Consider the following 21,623-nt stretch of genomic DNA (forward strand, 5'->3'; position numbering starts at 1 on the left):
CTAACACCAACCAGCTTGGCCTTTTCCAAAGAGCATTTCATGCGGCCAAGCTGACAGACAGGAAAGAGTACACACTTTGTGACTCTGTTACAGACTCCAAGGAAATTTTAAAGGTTATTTATTCCAGTCCAGCCTAGACAACCCTGAAGGAGCCCCATCCATCCATTCCCAGGAGGTAGGCCAGGCATGGCTTAACGAGCAATCTAGCACATGTGGCTTTCTCACAGACTTAGCCAGTGGCTGAACCTTTTTTAACCTAATTTTAAAATAAATAAATAAACTGTCCCGGTTACAGTACTTTCATAGCCTACCACCCAGACACCCCTTCCCTTCAACCAAATTGGATCTTGTTTTCTCCAGACTTACACTCTTAAAGTCAACCGATTGTCCTGCCCTGTCCTTCCCAACCCCTGGAACATTTTTCCACATACCTCTCCTCCACCCAGTACGCCGCCATCACACACACACACACACACACACACACACAAACACACACACACACACAAACACACACACACACAAACACACACACACAAACACACAAACACACACACACACAAACACACACACACACAAACACACACACACAAACACACACACACACAAACACACAAACACACACACACACAAACACACACACAAACACACAAACACACACACACACACACACACACACACACACACACACACACACCTGCACTCAAGCAGGATGATTTTATTTCCCTGCATTAAAAGAAGCTTCATGTGCCCAAGTTTTATTATCTGTCTCATGGAAAAAGAATGTCGGAGAAAGAGGTGACAGTTTGGTGACTTGTTTTCATCTCAAAAATCTTAACTTTTTATTACAAATCACCAAGACTTCCACAATAATTCCAGGATGATTTCTTTCTTTCACCCCAAGGACAAAAATTGCTTGCCTCCATCCTCTGTGGATATGGCTCTCATCCATGGGTATTATCAATTAGCTTCCCTGACATGAGACAGGTTGATAAATTCCAACCCAGGATGACACGCTGGAAAAGTCTGAATGAATGCCCCTAACACCCGCCTTTTAGACACACTCTGTAGTTTAGACAAAATAAAAGCTCAGTCACACAGTTCAGGACCACGTTTGTGATGTTCCCTTCTCCCAGGGCTCTGTCCTCACTTCATTCAGATCTCTGCTCAAATGTCATCTCACAGAGTAGCTTCCCCTGAGTTGTCAAAATAGCAATCTGTGTCTCCCACCGACACCCCCACTTTCTAGCCCCTTTCTTGATATCATCTCCACAGTGTTTACCTGATATGATTTCCTATGTTTCTTACAGTATACTTTTGGTACCATACATTGGATAGTAGCATACATGCTTATTTCTATTTTTTTATTTGATTGTGATTAAAATGCATGCAACATGAATGGACTATTTTCACCATGTTTAAGTGCACAGTTCATTAGCAGTAAGCACATTCACATTGCTGTGCATCAATCCAATCTCCAGAAATTTTTCATCTTAAAAAACTGAAACTCTACATTCATTATACAACTCCCATTTCACCCTCCCTATAACCCCACCCCAGCAACCACCATCCTACTTTGTGTCTCCATGACTCTGACTACTCTAGGTGCCTCAAAGGATGCAATCACACAGGATTTGTCTTTTTGTGACTCACTCACTTCACTTAGCATAACATCCTCAAGGTTCATCCATGTCACAGCCGTGTGTGTGTGTGTGAATAAATATATTTTTTAAACATGTTTAATGGATGGCAAGGACTTTGTCTATTTGGCTCATGGCTATATCTCTCATTCCTAAACCAATACCTGGCACATACTGTGTGCTTAATAAATATGTTAAATGAATGTTCTAGTAGCCCTTATACGTGCTCTAAATGTTCTGTATTATGACATTTACTTGGTGTTAGAAAACAATTTGATAAGACTGACTATCCTTGGGAGTAGTTTCTTTGACAAATTTTAGGCATTCTAAATTGCTCTAATGCAATATAGTATTAAAATAACTTACTTTTAGTATTCTATTGAATTAGCTCTAAAATACATAAGATCTAGCTGTGAGATTCATTGAGGGTAAAATATAGTCACCAGTTAATTGGAGTGGCCCATCAGCATTTTCATTGATTTCTATGTTGGATAAACACCAAGAGCTCAAACCATGACAATAGGCAAAGGTGCATGACCTGGTATTTGAACTAAGTTGCCAGAAAAAAATCTAAATGCTTCCCCACCTCCAGCTGTCACATCAGTTTATCTAAGGCCTCGCCGAGAGGAAATTTTCTTCCCTCCTTACGAAGATAACCTACAGAATGAGTTCAACAACATGAACTGCTTCTACTCCTCAAGCACTGTGGTGGCAAATTGGTTCTGTAAGGTAGCTGAGGAGGGTCCCAGTGCAGGGCATCAGATGAACCTCAGGACAGCTAGGGGGCTAGAGCATTCACTCAGAAACAGTGTCTGGAAACCTTGGTTCCCCACCTAAAACACCAAGAAAGCACCTCACACTCTTTTTCAAAATGACCCATATTGATGTCTCCTTTTTAGGGAACTTAATTAGTAAGTTCTAAAAGAGTGGAGTCCATATCTCTAAGTTTGAAATTCCAGGTACCCTCCCAGACCTGTCCCTCTACTACGAGGTGTGACTACTTCCAGTTCCCCAAAACCATCTGCACCTTCTTGTCTCCACGCCAGGTTCTAAAGAATCAATTCTTCCTTCCCAGGATAACTTCGCCTCTTCTGCCCCATCCACCTTTATTTCAGGCTTTCTAATATTTCCAGTTCCACTGGGGGCAGGGGATGGTTGGTGGTAGGTCCACGTGCATTCACTCACCATGACGTGCTCAGGAGGTGGGACAGCATGGCAGACTAAACAGAAGCACCGCATGCCATCTCTTTCATCTCCTCCCAAAGCGTCCTCCCCCAGGAGGAACTGATACCTCCCCACCAGGCTCCTGCTAGGAGCTTTCTACCTTGATTTAGGGCTATTTACATAGACTCTTCATCTCCTCCTCAAAACATAAGCTCGTTGGGGGCAGATTTATGATTTGGTTACCATGGAAAATATTGAACATATTTTATATATAATCACCTAATATATGGTCGCAGAAGTAACGTGGGACAGCCAAAGACACCGGGACATTAGAACAAGAAAACTGATTTAAAGTTATCTTAAACAGTACTGGGGATTGAACCCAAGGCCTTATGCATGCTAGGCAAGCATTTTACCACTGAGCTACATTCTCAGCCCAAAAGTTACCTTATTCAAGCCACAAAGGCCTCGGTTCTCATATTTGCAAATTATGGACCCTACCACTGACCTCTCTCATCAAATGAAATAACACACAGGAACATAAATTTTAAACTATCAAATACATTCTTATCATTATTCAATTGGTGCTCCTGGAACATGAGTCCTTTGTAACTCCTCAGAAAAAGTAGCATCGTAGGAACCAAATGTGTTATTTCAGCAGTCATGACTGTTTTTTCAATGTTTCTATGAAAAGAAGTTACGCCAAGTGACAGGGTGATTATCTTTAAAATACTCTAGTTGTGACAACATAAATTCTTACGTTCTTCTTGTGAGAGGAAACTTAGACCTTCATCAACAACTTAAAAATCCCAGAAGGTCATCTTCATTATATCCCTATGAAATGTTAAGAATCCATTAAAACAACAGTGGTGAACCTGCTGGCCCACCCAACTAGGGAAATGTTTCCATTTCTTAATAATTCAGGAGGGAGGGGAGTGGGGAGACAAGTTCAGACTGCTGCAAAAAAAAAAAAAAAAAAAAAAAATCATAAATAGAAATCTGCTTTCTTTGGAAATATCATGCAACATAAATACTCTGTACATAATATCAATATCTCAATATCACCTTTCATAAAAAAAGTTATTCTAGAAGAGTATTTCCCTTGGAAAACACCTTCACGGAGGCCTCACTTTTAGTCTCATTAAGTGGAGATTCTGTTTATTGTTTCTCCCACTGAATAGTCAGGAACAGAGACCTTTAGACTCCAGGGTCATGAGAGAAGAACCTGCTGCCTCTCACATCAGGACATCCAGACTCAAGTCACCACAGGGGAGAAGACACCACGGAAGCAGCATGGGAGAAGGAGGGCTCTTTCTTGTAAGAACGGCCCTCTGCACATCTGTTAGTCCCTGCACTGCATGGACCTTGGCCCAGAACAGGACCAGAGCTTACCCAAAGGTCATCCTGAACTCAGGATTTGAACCCACAACCATGGGATGCAGTTGCTTTCTCTCTCTTACTGAATGGCAGCCTTTCCACAAGCCCCTTCACCATGTCCCCCCCACACATTGTGGTTAGACTCCAGGGAGGAAAATAGAGATGACATAAGACCTAAGTTCTAGGCTTAGCTAAGTGCCTCTGTGTAACTAAGGCCAGTTCATTTAACCCTCTGTGCCTTAGTTTCCATACTGAAAAAATGGGTGATGATAAGATTCATTTCACCTTCCTCAAAAAAAAAAAAAAAAAAAGTAAATCACTCTGCAAATGTTCAAAATTATTTCTGTTGTTCTGATTATCAAAATGGACTACTTAACTAAGGTGCCTTAACTATGGAGTCTGTGTGATTTTTCCTTGTATTATTTTGACTCCTTGGAGCAGGGGTCAGCAAAGGACAGAACTCAGCCAAGGAGGCTACCAAGTGTTCTGGCCACACAGCCACGCCCATTCTTGCACTTATTGTCCCTGGCTGCTTTCTCCCTACCGTGGCAGGGTGAGCAGTTACAATGGAGTCTGCAGGACCCTCGAAGTCGAAAAAGTATTCTGACTGGCCCTGTGCAGAAAAAGTTTGGCAGCTGCAACCTCTTAGTACCTTTAAACATCAAAAAGAGAGTGGCTAACAAGTTATAACAATTTGAATTTGCCTCCAATTATACTTCTTTGCAGGTATCCTATTTATAAAAAGATTCAATGTATTGTAAACAAATATAAAAGGAGGAAAAATGAGTAAATAGAAACTCATACTAAGCTAATCCAAAAATGAGCATACAAATGAATTTTTAAGTTTTTCTGTATCTTTGAATGATCACAATCTGTAAGTTCTACAAAATTATCATTCTACAGTAAATAAAAATCATAAAACTTGTCCCTCAAACTATCTAATATTTGAACAAAAATATAAACAGGAGAGGGAAATAGTTCAGGATATGCATGAAATATTTCCCACGATTTCCATTGTGAAACTACATATTGTAAATCGGGTTTATTTAAATTAACTTTCAAAGTTGCAATAAAACGTTTTTTTAAAAAAAAAAACTAAACCGCTCCGTCGATCCTTTTGTGGAAGGCTGAGTTCTGATTCTGAAGTGCTTTTGTGAATAATTTAGTCCGCTTTGTGTTTTGAATAAGCAGTGTGTATTCTGCTCCTAAACATCTGGTTAGATGCCAGAAAGGAAAGTGTGCAGCATGTTTTAACAAGCAGACTTCCTCTGTTTCTCAAAGCCTTCAAATATTTAGTTTCAGAATGAATACACTGTAAGCCAAAAAATTACCACCCATTGCACTGCTCTGCCACTGCTACTGTAAAGACACACCGTAAAGGCAAGAAGGGAAAGCAGACACGGTGGTGGGTGGTGGACGAGGGGAAGCCGTGAGTGAGGAAGGCAACCGGGAATAACCTATTGGGAATTACCTATCCCTTCCTCTCCCACTCCATAGCCCTCCAAAAAAGTGGGGGAGGGGAGCATTATTACTTACTATTACTTATTGCTGATACAAGGCCATAGCTTTCAGAAGCAGCCTGAATTTCAGGGATCACTAAATAGGCCCATTTGTTTTATGGATGAGAAAAGCCAAGGCCCAGAAATATTAAGTGGCATGCCCTGTGGGTGAGCTGTGAGCAGCAGGACCAGGACCAGAGTCCCATTTCCCGATCATCAGTTCAACACTTCCCATTAGACTCGGCTCCTTGCCCCGCTAAGCATAATGTGCCGTTTGGCATCTAACGGCTAACTTCTTCAAATATGCCCAAAGTATGCCTATTGTAGCCAGAAAAGTCACAACACCCTTCTTAAATCCTATCCAGGGGCACATGCTTTTTCCAAGTACAGACGATCGAGAATATTGCTTCCGCCTCATAAGGATTAGGATTCACAATACGGCAGAAGAATAATCAAAGAACTCATAAGGTCTTGGAGCTGCCCTTTGTATTTTGTCTTGATGGAAATCAGTTTGAAACAGACACCCCCTTTTCTTCATTCCCCCCCAAGACAAACACTCCCAAGACTAAACAGCAATATTCCATAAAAAGACCCGATCTAGCCAGTGTTATTATCTGTCTGACATTTGGGTTATTCTTGTGAGTAACTCATAAAGTAACGTGGGTGTCTGCGATTATTTGAGTACACATGGCAAACCATAATTGGTCAAAAAATAATAAAAGACATTTTTCCTGTGACAAAAATACTGTATTGCATGACAACATGGCACTATGACAGCTTTCAGTAGACCGCAGTACCTTCTCCACTTACAGGAAAGTAAAAGACAAAAATTTAACAAGAAGGAAAACGAAACGCTTCTGCTGCAATCAGTCACTACCAGTTCATGTTTAAATCAATTTACAATCTGAGTGCTGACAATAATCCACTAGCATCTCTTCCTCCAGATCCATCATTTATCAATTTATAATTCAGTCTCATGATACAAAGCAGAAACGTAGCAAAGGATACTAGTCTGTATCCTTTTCTACAACCATAGTACAGGTCTTCGATGATTTTCATAGTTTTTTAAAAGAGGTTGGTTACTTATAAAGTGGAATTCTAAATTTCATCACCACCGTCCAAACTGTACCTTAGTCAAATTTAATGCAAATTCTACTTAGCAAGGAGCTGATAAAATTCGAAGCCGAGCAGTGCAAGTCATGCATTAGGGTCATGGTCTAAAGCTGACACTCTCGTCTGTTCTCCTATATAGATTCCCATCACCACATGGCTGGGGAAAAGCTAAGCAGTAAGAGGAAAGATCCAAGTTGCCATCTCTCTAAGAAGCCAAAAATCAGGTTAGAAATTATTCCAAAAGTAATTCAGCAGGCTGAGTGAAAGAAGCGTATTCGTACTCATAGACAGAAACGCGTTCGGGCAGGCAGTGTGATTGGAAGGGTGTCTAAGTGCTACGATCTCATAAAACTCTGTTCGGGAAGGACAGTCAGGGACCGTGCAGGAACTCACCCACTCGGAAGTTCGTGGCCGTCAGGGTGTCGGCAGCATGGCCATTCTCACTAATGAGAGTGGTGGTGTTCCCCTTCTCGCAGCTGTTCTGACAGCTGCCCTTGGTGCAGGTCACTTTACAGATGCTCGGAGTAAAGACCACCTTGATGCGGCCAGTGTGGTTACTCACTAGGAGTGGAGGCAGGGAGAAAAAGAACAACAAACACATCAGCTTAGTATCCATGAACTTGCCTTGGAAGGCTTTAAAAAAAAAAAAAATGAGGGGGAAAGAAAAAAAAAAAGGAAAGAAAAGAACGGAGCAGCAAGAGGGGAAAGAGAGCCCACAACCCGACAGGTTTAAGGAAGAGGGAAGCCTTCAGTGCTCGCTGCTCTGTATCCAGTGGTGTCTCTGAAACAGGAGTAGGAAGCTTAGCAAACAGAACTCTGGGATGCACTCCAAAACCACATTTGAAGTCGAGTCACTGGAGTGGGATTACTAACCACAATGCTGCACTTTATTCACGGGCAGACAAAGAGCAATACCGAGGGCACGAGAGATTAAAGAGCCAACCCTGACAGGCAGATGTAATGCAAAGAGGTTGGCCACGCACCTAGTGGTGAATAAACTCTTGTATCCTCAACTTGCATACTTTCCCTGTTTCTCCACTTATTAAGTCACTATTTGCAGTCCGACCCCTGGAAATGTTTTAGGCATGCGGCATGTCTGAAAACATCTGTCTCAAATCTCCTGGCACTCTCAGCTGAAGTGATCAAATCCTGTGACGCAGCTGCGGGAGCCCATCGCTTTTTCACAACTTTGGGGTGTTATTTCTCCGTGTGAATTTATGCAACATATATTTTGTTTTACTGTGAACAGAGCCCATCTAAGAAGAAGTTAGGACAGGTCCGAGGGATGGAAGGTTGCCTCTGGTAACCTTCAGTTCTTGCAACTGCTATTCACAGAGTACCTGAAGCAGGTATTGCTGTCTTTCTTAAGGTCCTCTCTTAAACACCAAATGCTATAACCTGACCAAATACTATGCATTTGGTAGCATAGCATCACAAAATGGGCACTAAACTAAAAATACATTCTGGCTTGTCATCTTGGCTCAACCCTGGTGTGACTTTAGACATGTCATTTCACTTTCCTCCAAAACATGAAGGAATTAATTAGAGTTGATATTTTCTAGCCAGTTCTAATGTTCAAAGTCTATCAGAACTAGGCAAGTTATAGTCCAGGGGACAAACTGAGTTCACTGCCTATATTTGTAAATAAAGTTTTATTGGAACACAGTCACACTCATTCATTTCTGTCTACAGCTGCTTTTATACTACAACAACACAGCCGTGTTGCACAGAGACTGTATGACCTCACCCAGACCTGCCCCTCACAGTCAGGTCCCAATCTAAACCCTGGAAGATGGCAATACCGAAGCCATGTTTCGACTTCCCAGTCCAGACCTTCCTCCTTCCTGGAGCTTAAGCAGAAAGCAAAGACGTGTTGGCATGAGGCTTTAGGTCTGGTGACAAGTAGTACCCTTCCTGAGGCCACTCTGGCACTATAGTGCCTCAAGAGGAGACTGGTTCCAGGCCAGTCTTTCTACTTCCCTCTCTGTCCACCAGAAAAATTTCTTGCTCTGTATACTTCTCTGGTTTGACCAGTATTACATTTTCAGAAAATCATCCAGGATGCCTCTAGAGACCCACAATAAATTAAACTGTGGTTACAATCGGAGCCTGGCAACAAAACTTGAACCAAAGAAGCCGTTAGAATTTCAGGGTTGGAGTGGGGCCTCGGAACTTTTCCTGCACAACCATCTTGTATTCACTGCATGATTTCTGTGTACTAAGTAGTCACCCAGCCTTTATTTAAATATCCCTCGTGACAAGTTCATGACCCACCAAACCCATTCTAGGTACAGGGGCTCCTAGCAAGCATATTCTTCCTTGAGCTGAAAGACACTCTCTCAGTAACCTGCACCCATTCATTCTAATGCAGTTGCTCACTGTCTCACAATCTAACACCTCTTCCACATGACAGCCTTTCAAATACTCACAGGCAACTGCCACATAATCAAAGAGGGCTCAAGTCAGAGGGAGTTGAAGCCACTGGCTAGGTTGGCACTATGACTCCTTCAGAGGAAAAACTCCCTCCATTTTTTTTCTGCTAATTTCCTAAGAAAGTTTCTCCTTCCCCAGTGGTTTTAACTCTGGGGATCAAGACACGTTGTCTGAAGTAGGGAAACAGATATTCTAGTGACCAAACAGGACTTTCTGTACCTTGCAAAATGGCCCCCAACAGGAATATCTATCAAGGCTTTAACTCACAGGTTAGCAAACCTTTTCTAGAAAGGGCCAAATAGTAAACATTTTAGCATTTCAGGCCAAAAGGACACTGTTACAACGATTCAACTCGGCTTTGGTAACTGCAAAGCAGCCTGTTAAAGGCAATATGCAAATGAATGGGTACGGCTGAGTTCCAATAAACCTTTAAAGAAACACAGTTTGCTGCCCACTGCTTTCAATGCTTATATGACATTTCAAATTATCTATAATTATTACCTTAGAATTTTTTTTAATGCAATAAAATATTGTTCCCACAACTGGGCAAAATTTACTAGTTCAATTTGGTTTTTTTTTACAGTAGCACAAACAAATCAGCTTAGGCTCTGTGTTGTCAGACCATGATTAATAAATTTCTTGAGGATACTCTGTGTGTACAAGTGTGTTCTCAAGGGAATACAAAAGAATATAAACTTCAAAAGAATATAAACTTCTATTTCTTCTGGCCTTGGCACAATAATGAAATTAGAAGTCGTATGCCAACTATTTTGTCTTCTCTGGCATTAACTCATAGCACAAGCAGCTGCCATACAGATGCCCTGTCACCTAAATTATGCCCACTTGGGGAAACTGAGACATCCAAAGAAAGCAGGCTCTGAACCATGATTCCAATTTCACCTCTGAGTTACAGTAGTCATTTTACAGGCACTTGAGATTCTTTGGGCCATTGTTTTTAAAAACTTGTATCTCTTTGCCAAAAGAAAATTATTTTGGCAAGGAATTGTCTGCATTTTCAAAAAGTAGAGACAGTTTCATATGACTTAATTCTGATTTTTACAATCTTAACATCTTCTTGGAAGCAGAATACATTTTATTTTATATTTTTCCTTGTGTTTTATAAGCATTCTGCTATAAAGTCATCTAATTCTAAAACAGACCCCTGTATTTACAGCAGGTCCTCTTGTCTCTTCATGAAGTATTTAATTCTTCATAATTAGCTTTAGGTTCTCACAGCAAGCTTTTCAAAATCAGTAGTGAAGGACGATTAAATTAATACTAAATTGTCATTTAGATCTCTAACTGGATCTCTGTACGTATTGAATAGATTAGAAAACACAATTTGGGGGCTGGGGTTGTAGCTCAGTGGTAGAGTGTTTGCCTAGTATGTGTGAGGCACTGGATTCTATTCTTAACACCACATAAAAATAAAAATAAAATAAAGGTATTGTGTCTATAACTTAAAAAAATATATTTAAAAAAAGAAAATACATTCTTCCATTCCCACTTTTTTGTTGTTGTTGTTGTTGTTGTGATAGAGGATTGAACTCAGGGGCACTCAACCACTGAGTCATATCCCCAGCCTTAATTTTGTATTTTATTTAGAGACAGGTCTCACTGAGTTGCTTAGCACCTCACCGAGTTGCTGAGGCTGGCTTTGAACTTGCAATCCCCCTGCCTCAGCCTCCGAAGTCACTGGGATTACAGGCCTGTGCCACTGTGCCAGGCCCATTCCCACTTCCTTAAAATCATTTCCTCCTAACTAGGGCACAGTGTCTCACATGACAAGCTGAAGACAGTACCAGTCGCCTTTTAAGAGTCTAATAGGAATTCACTAACAGTGGACATGCACTCTCCTCCAGAAGCCATTGAAGAAAGAGGAAGAGGATATTCCTTGAATGCCTTGAATAAGCAAATACTCAAGGACGTCTGGTGTCTTGCATACTGTAGCCAGTAAACGTGGAATAAATGAGTGTCCATGGGTCAAGGGCGACTGCCAAACCCCATGGAGTCAGGAACTCACAGGATGCTAGAGGTCATTCTAGTCTAAGGCCCTACTTCACTAGTGAGGAGACAGGCCCAGGAGTAACTAGTAGTAGGAGGCCATTGCTAGGGACACCACCTGGCTGATCAGAAATGACAAATCTGAGAAGTGAAAGTTAGACCAGCCAGGAGCTAACAGGGAAAACCATTGAGCAGCTTTTGTGCATGGTCTCTCTGAACAAAAAAAATGTAATTTTTAGATTCTTGTAGGTAAATCAGCCCCAGAAATCTTAAGCAAGCACTTTAAAAGCTTGGGTTTTAGAGACGTTGGCTAGAAACATAGATTGCCTGGAGGCATGTAGCACCTCCACAGAGCCTCCCAGTCAGTCAGTCAGAGACACTCAAGAGTCAACATCCTGTCTGCAGCTTCTGCCAGGCCCTGTGTGAATTTATACCTCCAAGAAGAGGCACTGGCACATGGCTTTAAACAAACCACAGATATTCAGAGTGACTGGCGAACGGGACAGCAGTGAAGTCAATACCTTCCCAAGATTTTTTTTTTTTTTTAAGCTTCATTTCTGCTGCACAATCGTTAATGAAAGAAAAATTCAAAAATGTGAAAATTGTTCTTGACAAATAGACTTCAGTTTAGAAGAGTGTACAGTTGCCATCTCTCAGTCATTAGACCAAGATGTGACCAGAGCAAAGGCGGCCAAAGACATAAATATAATAAGTTCAAGACTCACATCAGATGTCATGAACAAATACAGTCTCCTCCAGAGTGCCGCAACAGCACGTTAGCATTCATCCAACCTAAACAGCAGGGACCAACTGACACAGGCAATGTCCTCTGGGAAGAGGCAGCCTCACTGTGAAGAGCCATCACCCTGCTCATTAGCAGAGGCCAGCTTAAAGGGACCTTCAGGTTGAATCAGCACAGGTCACACGTTCTGGATGTGAGGGAAACTGAGCTAATAGCTCATGCTCCCACTTGTAGTCCATCGCTTGCCCGAAGGCCAAGAATTCTTTGAGGGACAAATCATAACAGTATTAAATAATGCTTAGAATAACAAGACTTTATTGTTCAGCTCTCAAGCCTTGCTTAACTCCTTTGGGACTCTCAAAATAATGCTCACAGAGTCCTCTGTGCTCCTCAGGAAAAGTAGTATGTAAATAAAAATGAATATCCAATCTATGCCTTCGATGAGCCACCTCAGCCTGGAAAACCCTCCCAGAGGGAATTTCAGATGAGATTTCCAGGACTGCTGCCGGCAGTCCCTCCTTCCAGCTGTGCCTCCTCTGTTATTCAGGTCGCCACACAGGCGATATAAATCCAGGGGAAAGATAGCTTGGCTTTCTCTCCTGTACCAGTCACTAGAGGGAACTTAATGTCAGCTACTGGTCTCTCTCTCACACATACATATACAATTTCCTTCCATTTGTACACGTTTGAGGAGATAGTCTCACAGATAGGCAAAGATAAGAATATATTAAGTACAATTTAAGAATATATTTCTGGATATATTCTAATTATATAGAACTATAGATTTATATGTATATCACTTACCAAAAGCAGTTATCATATGTACACCATGCTTTAAAATGTAACTATAGCCCCCCAATATCTCTGAGATGTGTGGCCACTACCTAATCTCACACTCTCAAGCACAACCTCACCTGTTGCTTTACTGAGAAAACAGAAGCTACCGGACACACACCTATCCGTTGATCTGTCCTGCAGTGGCCTGCCTTCCTCCTGATGAAGGACCTGGGCCTGCTGCAGTCCACCCCTCTACGAGGCAACATGCTCCTTCTACTGTGCCTGCTCAGAAACGTCCTCCCAGGCCTTGCTATTAGCAAGCAGACATGTTGGACAGCTTCCATCTTTAAAGAATGCCCGTTCCAGTCTACTGCACAGAACGCTCTACTTCTTAGTTCTCTTCACAGCAAAACTCCTCAAAGAAGCTGTCTACCCTAGCTGGCTCCTCTAGCACCCCTCCCAGTCTCTCCTGAACTAGCTGCAGTAGGGTTTCTCTGCCCCACTTAACTAGAGCCACCCTTAGGAAAGTCAGCATGGTCTCCATGGCTCCAAATCCAATGGCAAACTCTCTGATTCTCTCTTATTCAAGCTTTCAACATATCTGTCATTGCAGAACACTCTGTTTTGTGTGGCATAGTCTTCTCCCAGCCTCTAGGTTACCCTGCTCTCTTGTGGCTCTTTCCCACCTACTTGGCCTCTCTTCCTCTGTCCAATCTGAAGGAGGGCCTAGAACTTCTCTTTTCTAAACTGACTTTCTCGATGATATCATCCTGTCCCATCTCATGACTCCAATACCACTAGTAGACATCTCTATAGTAAACGTAGAACTCCAGTCTGGACCACCTCTCCCTTTATATGTCTGTCCATATATGTGCTGGAGAATCTATAATTATGTCTGCACATACATATAGGCACATGCATACACATGTATACTATATATACATACACACACGTACATGCAACAATACAACTGCTTATGGGGCTTTGTGAGGTAGGTATCTAATGGACATCTCAAACAAGACATGCAAATGAAGCTCTGATTCCGCCCTGTAACCACGTTCAAATGTGTTCCTCTTCGAGTCTTCCCCAAGTCATTTCTTGCCCACCCCACCTTCCCACACACCTTTTTTCATTATCTGGCAGTCAGTACAACAGCAAATTCCACTGGCTCTTTCCCAGAAGATGGACAACTTCTTACTAGCTCTACAGCAAATGCCTTGGTACAATGCACCATCTTCTTTTATCTGGATTATTTCATATGGTCTTCTGGTTGGACTACCTGCCTCCACCTTACCCTCCTCTAGCTTCTTCTCCATACAGCACTCACGTATGTCAGTCAGATCATTGCCCTCCTCCTTCCCATGGCCTTGCACCTCAGCCAAGATAGAATCCAAAGGCCTCATGATGATCTTTGGGGCTTCTCACCAACTGGCTCCTCTGACCTCTAAGACCTCATACAGCCTTCCCCAGCCCTCCACTCTGGCTACCCTGCTATTCTTGAAACACAAGCACACTCCTGTCTCAAGCCTTTGCACTTGTTCCCTCTGCTAGAACATTCTTCTACAAATACACAAAGCTTCCTCCCTGGCCTCCTTCAAAGTTCTCGGAAATGTCACATTACTAGGGAAGCCTTTCCTTGCCAACCAAGATGAAACTGGAACACCTCCCACGGTCCCTACCCTTACCCTGTTCTATGTTTCCTGTTTAAGTATCTTTTATTATTACCATAAAATCATAAACTTGATGAGGACAGGCATCTCATTGTAAGTCCTCAAAAAATAATAATGAAAAGAATGAATATACTTCACTGACAGGAAACTAAATAGATACTAATATCTATCTATGGGGTAACTGGTAATATGGTTAAAAGAAAAGGACTCTCCTATGAAATCTTTAGCTCCAAAACACATTTGTGCCAGGCACGGCGGCACAAGTCTGTAATCCAAGTCATTCAGGAGCCTAAGGCAGGGGGATTGCAACTTTGAGGCCAGCTTCAGTAACTTAGTGAGATTCTCAGTGACTCAGACTCTGTCTCATAATAAAAAGGACTGGGGGTGTAGCTCAGTGGTAAAGCACCCTTGGGTTCAATCCCCAGTACAAAAAAAAAAGAAATTGTGTGTGTGTGTGTGTGTGTGTGTATGTGTGTTATTTGTCTAAGAGAAACAAAAATATTTAAATCACTAATATCTCAGATCAAGGAAAAGCACAAAGCATTATAACTTGGAAACCTCTCCATCATTACAAAACATATTTTTTCCCTGAATCATTAAAAAATTACCAAAAAAATAGCCAATGGTGCTTTTACAAAGTAAAACAATTTTTAAATTAAATAAGCCAAAGAGAATAACAGAATAAGCAACAGGAAATAGCAATTTCTCAAGCATTTTTCAAAAGAAAAACAATTATTTGCTACCAAACTTTCACAACATATTATGCAAAATTCATACTGACACATGATGGAAATTTCCTTTAATTTATAGATAAAATCCATGCTAATATTTAAGGTGCTCAATTCTCAGCACATCTCTGATTTGCTAAGTATTCATTCCCTTTGTTAGATAAAGAACAACTACAAAATTTAGCACACCATTGCCCAGATACAGAAACTCTTCATGAAATTGTCACTAAGCTATAAAATTCACCCCAAAAGAGAAACACACTTTAGTTCACAGTTCAGGGAAACAAGGGACGCAAACTAGAGGCGCAGCAATAAAGATGGCAGATTCCATCCACATTTCCACTTATCTCAGGAGTCAGGGCTAATTTCCAATTTGAATCATTCTTTGTTTTACCTTGACTCAAGAGTTAAAGACCATGGTTTTCACCTAGAATTTTCTCCCCATCAATCCTCTCCTGCCAAGCCAGAGTCAACTGCCCCCAGCTGGACTTTAGAAAGTGCATCTTGAGACTCTGGCATTGTTTTTCATCTTTCCTTTTTCTCCTTGGAGTCTAAATACCAATCTCTTCTCTATAAATATATGAAAAGGTCCTATTTTTAATCCCTGGAATGAAATCCAATATTTCTGAAGGCACAATGCATTTTACAGTCAAAAGACTCTTTTACCCAACAAATAGTTTGCTCACCCAGCAGGATCTGACCCAGTGTTTGGGAAAAGAAAATACAGTTGGTCATAAAGTAGAGAACTAGCAAAACAAACCTAATGACTTTTTGACATTTCCATTCTCTGACCTTTTTTGTAAAATATTTTTCTTTAACCTCATAGACCCTGAAGGGATTCACTGGTCCAGGCAGACTTGCGAACTTTCAGGACAAGGAACACCCAGCGTTCAGGACAGGTTCTGGACTATTGTCCAGGGACAGAGGTGACGGCACTTGCTCGCTAATCTTCGCCCTGTCCTCCAGTAACCAAAGGAAGAGATGAGACACACACCTTGGCCCTGGTGTTCCTGTGACTTCACAAGCCTGTTCCGTGGTGTCCTTTCAACACAACCTTTAAAACTCACCTGTCTAGAATATACCTGAAAATCCCTCCTCTGCTCCCAATCCCGAAAAGCAGGGCTCCTATCAGTGTGTCCCACCCAGAACAGTCAACAGTATTTAAATTCTGTGATTCAAGACTCGATGAAACACATTCTCCAAAAAGAGAGGTCTTTATTCAGTTCATACAAAGAAGGAGAGGAGAGGCAGGGAGTTCCATGCCCCCATCTTCTCAATTCTGGATTGGGAATGTAACCCACAGCCTTGACCTAGAATCCTGATGCACTTGGGAACCACCTGTGGGGAGAGTTAGATGAGTCTGCCCAGGAATTTCTGGAGGGAGGCAAGACCCTCATGGTTGAAGATGTTACTCTTTCTAAAAGCTTTTCTGCCAAGGGGGAAAGCCATGGAAAAGATATTTCATTTCATACGCAAAAAAAAAATTTCTACCCCCCTTCAAGACCCTGTGGCAGTCCTTGCAGCAACACAGTGTCCTAGAGGGTGGAGGAGGTGTGCGTGTAATTGACCAGAGGACCTCTCTGCTGTCCAGAAGCAGAAAGAGGGGTGGAGCAGTCGCCACTCACCTGTCTTCCGTCCCTATCACTCACAAACTCTGGCTGTTCTGCCGGGGCTCGCTACAGAAATAGCGGGTTAGATATGCTTCACGTGACTCACATTCTCTGCCCCTTAATTTTGGAATGGAATTAGGTTTTATTTATCCCCACATTTGTTGTTATTCAAAGAGCAAGTCAATGGAGGCATGTGCTATCAGTCTATCACTCACCATTTCCATAAATAGCATCTGGGTTGTTTGTTAGGGGGGCAAGTTTGACTAAATGGACAGCCACTGGGCTGGTTACCAAGGAACAAATTTCATGGCTTATTCACAAGCTTTAGAGGCCATTCATCCCAACAATCCCAGATCATTCCCATCATAGAGAATCAGGATTCTATATAGTCTATATGGTCTTATCTAGCCCCAACCTGGCCTCATCTCTGGCCACATCCACATGTACTCAGGACATTAGCCAGGCTAAAGTGTCCAATGGTCCTCACTCACACACCTCTTTCCTTCACAAGCAGTTCCCACCCACCCTCTAAAACTCCCCCCAGCCCCATTTCCTCACTGTCCATCCTTTTGACTAAACTAAACTGCTCCCTCCCACCTCGACCTCCACCACCCTGGGCACTGCCAACAGTTACACCCTCCCTTTTCTCTTGACTCTGCACATACTTCTATCTATGTGTGTTTCTCTACTTTCCCCACCTTCCTTTAGTATCGCGCAAGCCAAAGAAAATAGTTTGTATTCTTATCTCCCTTTTCTATCTCTAACAAACATCCCATCTGGTGATTTTTCCCTCTTGGGGAATGGAAAAGAGTCACATGGGAAGAGGAGTGTCACACGGGAAGAAAATGAAGGGGCTGAAAATGATGATTAGTGATCAAAAGTGAGAGAAAGCCAGGTTAGAAGAGATGGGAAGACCGACTAAGAAAAGGGCAGAGAATGATTTCTAACTACGACAACTAATGACTAGAAGCCACACAACTTTAAAGAAGTTCACCACCCTCAGGCTTCTCTTGCCTTCATGAAACAGGCTTGGAAATGTCCCCTTGACTCCAAAGGCAGAAACAAGGAAAGACATGACTTGCTTTACTTTACAAAATTGAAATTCTACTTAAAAGGAAAAAAAAAAGTAAAAAGACAGGACAGAGAAGGAAAGGAAAACCTCTTGGGTCTGAACAGGCATTCTGAGTCACTGGAGTTGTCAGGTCAGAAGTAGAAGCCTTGGTGTGCCTCTCAGGGAATCCAACTCTTCCGTGCAGGCAACAGAAATTCAAAGCAAACAGAAATGAAGCTATCATTTGAATGCATTTTATTTTAAGAAACAATGAGGAAGTTAAAGATTTGAACATTATTGCAACTGCCAAAACAACTCTTGTTTGATGAATTCGGCTGAGAGAAAAATCTGTTGAAGCAATTAGTTACATAGAAGATTGGCATTTTAAAATCTCTGAATTTAGAACTATAGCATCAGGGAATCTAAGCTTACAGAAAACCAATTCTGTCATTTGCTTCCACCCCCAACCCAGTAGAAACTGTTCTCTCTGCCTCAGCTTTTAAATGACTCCATCAAATGGCCCCAACTACTCCCCTCAGGGGATTACTGCCAAATTCAATAGATCTCATCATTAGGAAAGATTTCCCTTTTCTCCAAGTCATCATATTATATCTAGCTATGCTCCAGTATCATGTGATAGATAAAATTTTAAATTTTTAGTTGCCAATAAAAAATGAATTACTGATGTGTAATTACACATTGTAAGTTCTCCAGCTGTCAGCTAATTCTTTTTAGGTTACTCATTTTCAACTTCCTTTCTTTTTTGACTCTCACCAAGATAATGCCTCCCCTGTTGAATACTGTGAGGATTTTGAAATATGTCCACAAATTCCTTGATGTTTCTTTTTTTTTTTTTTTTTTTTTTTCTTCAAGAGGTGAAGTCTAAAGAATACAATAAAATAGAAGTGATGGTTGCAGTTTCAGAGATCAAAAGAGAAGCTGCAAGCTGCTGTCTTGGTCTCTTTCCGATGCATCACTCTAAGGGAAGTCACCTCCCATGCTCTGAGGACTCCTGTCCATGGCCATGTGAGGGTGACCTCTTGAAAGTCATCTTCCAGCCCTAGTCAAGCCTTCATCAGGTCCTACTGATGTTCTAACTGAAACTTCATGAAAGAACCTGAGCCAGGACCAACCAGTTAAGGTACCTCAAGGTAACTCAGAATTCCTGACCCGCAGAAATGGAGATAATGCCTGCTGCTTTAAACCATTAAGGTTTGGAGGAGTTTGTTACCTAACAATAGATAACATGAATACATACATGTGGGCTCCTCTTCTTTTCTACTTTTGTTTTTGCCAAGATTTTGAGAACAGAGATGCTGAAATCATGGACTTGTCTAAACACAGAGAGCACTGTTTGCATGATGATAGAACTGTCTGCATGAAGCATACATGAACTGGGTGCCTACTTGAGCTACAGAGCTTAAACATACACCAGGATCATGTCAGCTACAACTTCCTTGCTTTTTCAGACAGAGATGTTCATCAGAAGTTTGGCCAAAGTCATTTTGTTAGGAAATGGTAGAGCTTGCATTTTAATGCAATGCCTTGTTTTTTCCCTCACTGCAGCAATGCTTGTCCTACATTTCTATGGAAATTATATGACACTAAGCATTTGGGGAGATTGAGTGAGGAGGGGAAGCAAACATAGATTGAGAACCTTCTAGGTCATCTGTGTGGCAGTATTCTAAATAGCTTTTATCCTTCATCTCCCTGCATCCTCACAATGGACTCATGGAATAAGTGGTAAAACTGGCAGTGAAATTGACCAAATTATGCTATGTGCATGTATGAATATGTCCAAGGAATTTCACTATTTTTATAATTATAATGTACCAATTTTAAAAAAAATTTTATTAGACAAAGAAACTGATAATCATGAGTTAAGGGATAGGATACAGTAAAATAACTCATACATTCCACCCTGCAAGATCTTGAAATCATGAGTGGAAAAAAGATACATGCAGAATAATGCCAGCCAAGCCACCTACCTCACAAGACTGCGGCAGGAACCAAATGAAATAATTTGTATGGACATAATTTGTAAACTGAAATCTACTTTGCAAATGCAAAAGGGTATCATTACATGTGGTCAGCTCTTAATGCAGCAACTGAAGGAAAAGCTTAAACCAGCAACGACGCTCACCCCTGATATATTATAAAGCAAAACTTACAAATACTTCTAAACATAGAAAAAATTTCATCTCAAGATGTTTGCTTCCATGATCAAAACTATTATTAAAGACTATAGAATTAAGCATGGTTCTACTGAGGAATTTGGTTGCTACATAATTTCTACATATAGCTACATTGCTTAACTTTATTTAAAATGGATTTTGAGCAGTAGCAGGAATCTACTGATTAGAAAGGTTTATTTTACATTCGAATAATTTTCGTTAAGCTCTACAAATCTTGTCAGTAGCTCTATATGCAGATACTTTTAAAAACACGTTATTGTCTTGAAAGTCTTACATATAATAAAATTGATGAATTTTAAAAATAGAAAATATTGACTTTGTGCTCATCCAAAAATAATTTACACAAAGACCTAAACTGGTGCTTTTCAATGAGTAAAACTTGCTTTGGCCATTTTTAACTCTGATGTTTGGTTCCTGACTTAAACTGATATGAATAATATGTAGGGCACACTTTAAATAGTCAGATAATACCATAATACAGTCATGTGCCCCATAATGATATTTCAGTCAACAATGAGTCATATATTTGATGGTGGTCTCATTATAATGGAGCTGTGTAATGTCACGATTTGATGCACTGCTTGCCTATTTGTGATGAAGCTAGTGTACACACGCCTGTGTGTCACATGAAAGTGATATAAAAGCATAGCAAATGTGATCATACTCAGTACCTAATACTCGATAATGGGATAAGTGACAATGTTACTGATTTATGTATTTACTACCCTTATTGTTACTTTAGTGCATTCCTACTTACAAAAAAGAAGTTTGTTGTAAAACAGTATACTGTGTTCCACCTGCAGCAGCCACACGCCTCTTGGGTTTCCCATATTTCTTAGCTGCATTGAGAGGTCATGTCAAGTGACTGACACTTACCATCTAGGTTTGTGAACTCCATGATGTTTGCCCAGTGATGAGATCACCCAAGAATGCATTCCTCAGAACATATTCCTGCCATTAAGTGATGCAGGAGAGTATTATGATGACATTTTGAATTAATGCATACAAAGTACTTAATACCGTGGTTGGCACACAGAAAGAGTTAAACAGATAAGAGACTCTGTCCAAATTTCCTAGCTACCTAATCTTCAGTGATCCAAGATTACAATGTATGACAACTGCAACAGGTTTTTGGGTTTTACTCAAGGTATATTAAGGTGTGGTTTGGAAACTGGGATCTCTGACAAGAAACATTATGAATCACTTTCTCCATTAACAGTCTTTGAAAATGTCCTTCAAAGAGGCATCTAATTTTGCTATATTTCTAGTTCAAGTCATGGCAGAGCATGCCTGATGGGTATTTACACATATACCACATTGTGGTTGCCAGAAAATCCATACTAATAAAGATGAATGAGTAGGAGGACAATGGGATTTCAGAAGTCTTATTTAAAAGGTTCCCCAAACCATCTTCACTAAGGAACTGAAACTGCACATTCTTCATTCCGTGTGAGCAAGAATTCCTGAGCCCCAACTGAGAAAATCCAAGTGGGTCCTCAGACATGGATATGGAAATACATGGAACCCTACTGACCCCCAAGCCAGGCAGAAACAGTTGTCCAAGTGTTCCAGGGATCTCAGGGAACTGATGGAACCAACCCACCCACTCCTTTCTCCATCTGC

At 41.2% G+C, this 21,623-nt stretch overlaps 1 protein-coding gene across 9 annotated transcripts in view; it reads right to left on the minus strand.

The window, feature by feature from the left end:
* LTBP1 (latent transforming growth factor beta binding protein 1) overlaps positions 1-21,623 on the minus strand; it is a 492,924-nt gene that overhangs the window by 225,032 nt on the left and 246,269 nt on the right. For 5 of the 9 annotated variants that reach the window (XM_079109942.1, XM_079109940.1, XM_079109938.1 and 2 more), the window contains exon 5: positions 7,184-7,351. The exons of 1 other annotated variant lie outside the window; for it this stretch is intronic. In XM_079109942.1, coding sequence (XP_078966068.1) covers positions 7,184-7,351 — 168 coding nt within the window. Of the gene's footprint in view, positions 1-7,183; positions 7,614-7,773; positions 7,793-21,623 lie in introns of those variants that run through there. 3 more of the 9 variants (XM_079109945.1, XM_079109944.1, XM_079109943.1) reach the window with 2 other exon arrangements.

The sequence above is a fragment of the Sciurus vulgaris genome (assembly GCF_902686455.1).
Source record: "Sciurus vulgaris genome assembly, chromosome: 14".
NCBI lineage: Eukaryota > Metazoa > Chordata > Mammalia > Rodentia > Sciuridae > Sciurus > Sciurus vulgaris.